Here is a 6,562-nt window from a genome sequence, read left to right as displayed (position 1 = left end):
TCTCCCCTTATTTCTTTGGTGACTTGCTGATCATTTAAAAGTGCATTACTCAGTCTCCATGTGTTTGTGCATTTGCTACTGCTTTTCTCATTTCTTTTATCACACTGGATGAACACAAGAGGTTATTTCAATTTTCGTGCATTTAAGAATTGCTTTTTGTAGGGCTGGAGGTGTGGCTCAAGTGGTAGAGTACCTGCCTCCAAAGCCCCAGATCCTGAATTCAAACCCAACACCACCAGAAAAACAACCAAGAATGCCTTTATGTCCTAAAATATGATGTATTTTGGAGACAGCTCTACAGGCAGCTAAGAATGTATTCTGCAACTATTGGGTAGAATATTCTGTCCGCTTGATTTTCGGTGTCATTTAATTCTGGTTTATTTGTTGATTTTTTCTTTTTTTGTCTGAATGACTTATCTGCTGATAGAGTGGAATATCGACATCACCCACTATTTCTGTGTTGGGGGTCTGTGTTTTCATGTCCAGTAGAGTTTGATTTTAAACACCGTGCACCGACATTTGGTGCATATATGTTTATAATTGTTACGTTGCTTGATGAATTGCTCCCTTCCTCAACGTGAGGTGACCTTGTCTGTCTTCTGACTGACCTTGGTTTGAAGTCTGCTTTGTCGGATATGAGTACAGCTGTTCCCACTTGCTTCCTTGCATCCATCCAGTCCTGGGCTTTTCTTTGTGGGGATATTTTTTTATTACTGTCTTCATTTCATTGCTCATTATTGATCTGTTTATTTGTATCTTTTTGGTTCAGTTTTGGTCACCAGGTTTTCCAGGCTTCCCCTCTCTCTGGAGAACAGGTGTTGGAGCCATGGACTGTCTCCTGCTTTTCAGCTGTCCTCTCCCCTCTTTTGTAATTTCCCAAGCTCCTCTTCCTCTCTTTGGAATACAGTCTGTCCTTGGCCACTGACCCTTCTCATTCATAGTCATACAGAGGAAGCTTCTATTCTAATCGTCTGATCTGCCATGTTGCCCCACCTCTCTCTAACCTCTTGTTTTGGTTTGGTTTAGGTGGCACTGGGATTTGAACTCAGGGCTTCCCGCTTGCAAAGCAGGCGCTCTACCACTTGAATCGCACCTCCAGCCCATGTTGCTCTGGTGATTTTAGAGACGGGTCTGATGAACTAGGTACCTAGGTTGGCCTCAACCATGATCCTCCTGAACTCAGCCTCCCAAGTAGCTAGGGTGACAGGTGTGAGCCACAAGCGCCCGGTTATTTAACCTCTATGCTTAATAAATTACCCAGTCTCAGATATTTTGTGATGGCAACAGAAAACAGAATAGGACACATCTCTCCAAGCTTTTTTTAAAAATCTGGCCAACCACTTCTTAAATTGTCAAGCACAGAATAGACTTCTTGTCACAGCTCTCAAGACTTGGTGATCTGAATGACACTCCCCCCCCCACATAACACCTTTGTCACCTGTGTTAGTTATTTTGCAGTGCTGTGGCCCAAATGACTGAAAAAACAACCTAAAGAGAAGAATTACCAACCTTGGCTCATGGTTTCAGAGGATTCAGTCCATGGATGCTTTTTGCTTGGGAAGATTTTTGTGAAAATTAGCGCCACCTGCTGGGGACCAGAGGCCCCTAGCACATGAGCCTGTGGAATGTTACACATTCAAACTGTCACCACCATTGTGTCCTTGCATCTGCCATTCCTCTTGACTGGGCTCACTCATACACTGGTTCCTCCTGGGGACACCTCCTTGCTTCCCCATCCTCCCCTTCTTCTCCTGAAGCCCTCCTCTGATCACAACCCAGACTTCCCTCAAAGGAAGAGCCCTGCTCTCCCCACCATATCCCCGTTCCTCCCCAACAAAGCAGACAGCACAGCTTCTTCAGGATTTATTGGGCCAGCACCTAGCTAGGCCCTGGCAGCCCCCACAGCAGACATGGGCTGGTCTGTGGGTCCTGGACGCTGTGCTCCTGTGTTTCTCCCTGAGTATGTGCTGTCATCCATCACCATGGCGTGAACGACTGCTGAGCAGCTGGGCAGCTGGTACCCAGCCTGCCAAGTGATCTTAGCAACTTCTTTGCCCTTCCTGGGCCTGAGTCCTCCATGGGAGGCCCACCCAGAGTCCACTCCCACTCAGTACAACAGCTCCCATGGAAGCAGATGGGTTTCAGGTCCTGCCTCTGGGACTCACTGCAGCCACTGCTACTTGAGGTCTTTGTCTCGAAGCTTCTGTCCAGTTTGAACCCACTCAGGTGCCAGGGCCATGGACCCCAGGGAGCCAGGTATCCACATTCCTGGTGGGAGTGGGCAAACCCGCAGCCAGGCACCAGGGCAGTATCAGGAGGAGCTTGGCTTCCCTGCTGATGGGTAGAGTTTTCGCAGGCTGGAGTCCATGAGGAAGTCAACCGACCTGCAGGGTCAGTGAGGGAGGTGAACAGGTGGTCAGGGATGACAGGACAGGAGGCAGGAGACCAGGGCTAGGGAAAGGAGTCCCCGATACAGGATGCAAATAGCATCCAGAGGGAGACCCTCCTTATCATGCTTTCCCCACTTGTCCTACTTGGGAAAGTGAAACTCAAACTCCCAGAGTAATGGCTGTCTTCCTTTTCTTTATCTAGGTGGGGAAACTGAGACACAGAGAGGGTCAAGCAAGGACTTACTCCAGGCCTCAGAGTCAGTTCCTCCCTTGTCATGTTGGTCTAGTTGGGTGAACTCATCTCTAGCTTTAAAAGCAGGCACGTGACCCAAGCTTGGCCAATCAGAAAAGGGAAACTAGCTCAGGGAAACTGGATGGACCAATGACAGCCTTCCTTGGGATTTTTGTTATCACTATTAAAATGGGGCTTGTTAAACTGGTAGGATGGAAGCTGGGAGCTGCTCGGAGCCATCTCTGTTTTCACAAACTGCTGGTGGAGTGGCTCAAATGGTAGAGCACCTGCCTAGCAAGCCTAGCAAGCATGAGGCCCTGAGTTCAAACCCCAGTAATGCCAAAAAAAAAAAAAAAGAAAAGAAAAGAAATCTGTTTCCACAAAGGAAAAATGAGCAAAGGCAACAAGTAGTGAGGTGGAAGGAAGAGAAGGGACAAAGGATGGGGAGACCCAGATTGCTAATGACATCATTTGGGTGCCTGGATTCAGCCATGCCTGAAAGCAACCCAGCCCTAGAGTTTTATTCCTTTTTTACTTAACACACTTAGGGGTTTTTGTTGTTATTATTTTGTTTGTTTGTTCATTTTGCAGTGCTGGAGACTGAACCCAGGCCCTTGTCATGTTAGGCTAGCAGTCTACCACTGACCCACACCCCAGTCCATTTAACATACTTGGTTTGACTTTGGCTTCTGTCACCAATCCCCACCACCCACCCCCACCACTCCAGGACACATGTGCTCCTGCCTGCCTCTGGCTGTCTTGTGACACTGGACTTTCTTTCTGGGAATTTACTCATCCTCAGCTTCATTCCCTTAAAGCACCCCTTTTCCTTTACCACCAAAGTTCCTGCCAGACCACGTGACAAGGGCACAGACTGTCCTTTCTCCTTCAGGAGCCCCAGGTGCCAGCCCTGCCTCTGTCACTATTGACACACAGCTCTCAGAGCTTACCTCTACCTGTAAGCATAGGAGGCGCCTCACCTGTCGATGGGGTGGATGATGACAGGAATGGTCAGCAGCCCGATTGTGGTCGTGGTCCACTTGCGGACAGACAGGGGCCAGCGGGTGACAGCGCCCAGGACATAGAGAGAGGCGGCACACACACGGTTGATAGTGAAACCTGGGATGGCCACAGAAGCCAATGCTTGCCACACAAAGGTGTCTACCACAGCCAGTGTCACCCTGGTGCTGTGCCCTGCTTCAGGGCTTGACACCTGGTGGGCACAGAGATACTTAATGAAGCTGGGGCAGAGGCAGGAAATCCAGGAGCCAAGGGACAGAAGTCTGGACCACGATGGAGGGAGAAGTGGCCACTGGAGGGAGCTGGCACTAAGGCTGAGTTCTGGACTTTACCCCGATCGGGGTTAGGGGTAGGCTGGTCGCATCCAAGAGCCAGGTATAGAATGCCACCCTCCAGATATGGGGGTACAGTGAGGGGTGGGGGCACCATCGCACAAACAGGACTGGAGGATGGACTGCTCCAAGCCAGGTGGGGCATGGGACTGTCCCATGGGGATTTCACCATCTGCAAGGCTGCAGGCCATAATGGCGGGGAGAGGGAGCAGGGGAAGGTGAACAGGCAGGGGTGGGGTTGGAACACCCACCTCTCCCACGGCCCCGGCTTTCTTCCCTTTGTCAATGGCGTCAGCCACTACATAGGAGCTGGACACACCATAGCTCAGCCACACCACGGCTGTGGGCACCAAAGATCGGAGCGCTTCCCCCACCTCGTTGGCATAGCCTGGAGGAAGGGGACATTTAATTCTGCAGCCACAAGGGAGTGCCAGGGAAGGGTGGCTGTAATCCTGGGCAGCTGGGTGACTGACTTAGGCAAGTAACTTTACCTTTCGGTTTCTGAGCTGTAAACTGGTGCTGGCCTTGACTCCAGGGCCACTGAGGGAAGGCTGGGCATTGAGTCACCATTACGGTTCCTTGGTTTGAGCCAATCTAACCATGCCAGTGGCCTGGCAGTCTTCACCAAGGAGGCAGCCAGAGAGAATGACTGACCAAGGACAGCCCCACTGATGGGGACACTTACCAGGTGCCAGGTCTTTCTGGACCTTATCTCATTCTACCCTTACAACCACCTCCCAAAGAGAGAGACCCTCATGTTCAGCCCTGCTTGCAGAAAGGGTAAACTGAGACTAACTCACACATAGCCAGCGAGTGGCAGGACTGAGTCCAGATCCATCTGACCACAGCTAGCATTTGGGACAGGCCAGAGGTTCCCCCTACTCCTCCCCAATCCAGCTTCCAGCAGGGACCCCAGAGAACAGAGCTGAAGCCACCAGTGCTGTGTGACCTTGGGCAAGTCCCTAGGCTTCTCTGAACCCAAACTCAGGCCCAGGTAAAATGAGAATGAAGACCCCCTTCCCCATTTCTTCCAAGCCTCAGACCCGCCATGTGGTGACCTCAGCTTCCTCCACCATGTGCTAGTAGTGGGGTCACCACGCCGATCACCCCCAAAACTCACCCAGGTATCGAACCCACGTGTCCCGGTAGAGGTCGCGATCGGTGCCAGGCGGCTGCGGCTCTGACATGATGGCTCGTGCCACGAGCACAGCTGGCAGTGCTTCCGCTGTCACCTCCACTGTCCCCGCGCCACTCGGATCCGTGGCTGAAGGACAGACAGGTCGGACAGACTGCACCGCAGGGAGCGTCTGCAAAGTGCACCGCACGCCCAGCCCCTCTCTCCCGCCACTTCTGCAGGGGCATTGGGCGGGTTCCCTAAGAGACTGCGCAAACCTCACCCAGCACCGACTGTGGGTTTTTTTTTTTTTTGAGCCAAAGGAACCTGGATTGCAATCAGGAGGTGACCGATAGCTGAGTGACCTTGGGCTAAGTCCATAGGGGTCACACTTGCATTCACCTCCCCATCACCACCACCATGGTTGCCAGGATTAATTCTAACAGTCATCATTGACTGAGTTTAGGCTTACAATGGCTTTCTTCCTGAAACCCTCCCTCCCACCAGTTTGGGATCCTGTTTTAGGAAGGAGGAAGCAGAGGCACAGAGAAGGTGGGTCACTTCCCAGGGTCACACAGCTGCTAAGTGGTGCAGCTGAGATTTGAACCTACACAAGCATGGCTTCAGTGCTATTTAGGCAAGCTCAGGAAATGAGGCTGGGGGAGAGAATGGTGGGTGTCCTGGACCCTGGGAGTCCTCGCTCAGCAGGCGCCATGTTTCTCTATCTAACTGGATTACTGAGCTCCCAGAATTATCCTCTTCTAGGGAGGATGTTGAATGGATGAATGATGAATGAATGAATGAATAGATGAATGGGTGGATAGATGAACGATGGATGGATGGATGGATGGATCGATGGATGAATAGATGGATCGATGGATGAATAAATGAATGAATGGATAGATGAATTAATGAATGGATAACTGAATGAATGGATGGATGGATGAACGATGAACGAATGAGGCAAACAAGACTGCAAGGAAAGGAGCAGACGCAGAAGGAGGGGTCTTGGGGCTCAGTGATTACAGGGGACCCTTCTCCTGCTGGACCTCAGTGACCCATGTGAGCAAAGATGAACTTCACTAATGCCCCCAAATCTTTGAGGGAACCGGAGAGGCAAAGGTGCAGTCACTGAGGACAGGCGGTCCTGGGTTCAAATCCCAGTTGTGTCACCTATGAGATATTAGCCTCCTCCAGTCCCAGTTCCCACGTCCGGGAAGATAGAGAGAGAGGAGAGAGAGAAAGAGAGAGAGAGAGAGAGAGAGACAGAGAGAGAGAGAGAGAGAGGAGAGAGAGAGAAAAAGGGAGAGAGACAGACAGACAGAGAGAGAGAGAGAGAGAGAGAGAGACCAGCGCTGACTTGTGGTTGACACTTAGTCCCTTAAGTCATCAACCCCAGGCGGTAGACACAGGGTTTTTGCATGGTACCCAGTTGGACATTCAATAAAAATGAACTTTTCTCATCATCACCTAA

At 51.0% G+C, this 6,562-nt stretch overlaps 1 protein-coding gene across 1 annotated transcript; it reads right to left on the bottom strand.

The window, feature by feature from the left end:
* Window positions 1-1,850: 1,850 nt before the first annotated feature.
* On the bottom strand, window positions 1,851-5,288 carry Mtfp1 (mitochondrial fission process 1). The gene is made up of 4 exons (XM_020180000.2): window positions 5,095-5,288; window positions 4,226-4,362; window positions 3,603-3,835; window positions 1,851-2,384 (listed from the first exon to the last, which is right to left on the bottom strand). The coding sequence occupies exons 1-4, from the start codon at window positions 5,159-5,161 to the stop codon at window positions 2,312-2,314; spliced, it is 510 nt and encodes a 169-aa protein (XP_020035589.1). The 5' UTR covers window positions 5,162-5,288; the 3' UTR covers window positions 1,851-2,311.
* Window positions 5,289-6,562: the final 1,274 nt, after the last annotated feature.

The sequence above is a fragment of the Castor canadensis genome, chromosome 18, assembly GCF_047511655.1.
Source record: "Castor canadensis chromosome 18, mCasCan1.hap1v2, whole genome shotgun sequence".
In the NCBI taxonomy this organism is placed as follows: Eukaryota; Metazoa; Chordata; class Mammalia; order Rodentia; family Castoridae; genus Castor; species Castor canadensis.
The sequence above is the reverse complement of the archived record's forward strand: the minus strand, read 5'-3'. Positions and strand labels throughout refer to the sequence as shown.

Excerpts from the sequence above, each read along its gene's own strand:
- Mtfp1 (XM_020180000.2), bottom strand. The coding sequence starts at position 5,161 with ATGTCAGAGCCGCAGCCGCCTGGCACCGATCGCGACCTCTACCGGGAC. Across the intron at positions 4,363-5,094 it reads CACGTGGGTTCGATACCTGG|GCTATGCCAACGAGGTGGGG; the intron begins GTGAGTTTTGGG and ends CCCTTCCTCCAG. Across the intron at positions 2,385-3,602 it reads ATCATCCACCCCATCGACAG|GTCGGTTGACTTCCTCATGG; the intron begins GTGAGGCGCCTC and ends CTGACCCTGCAG.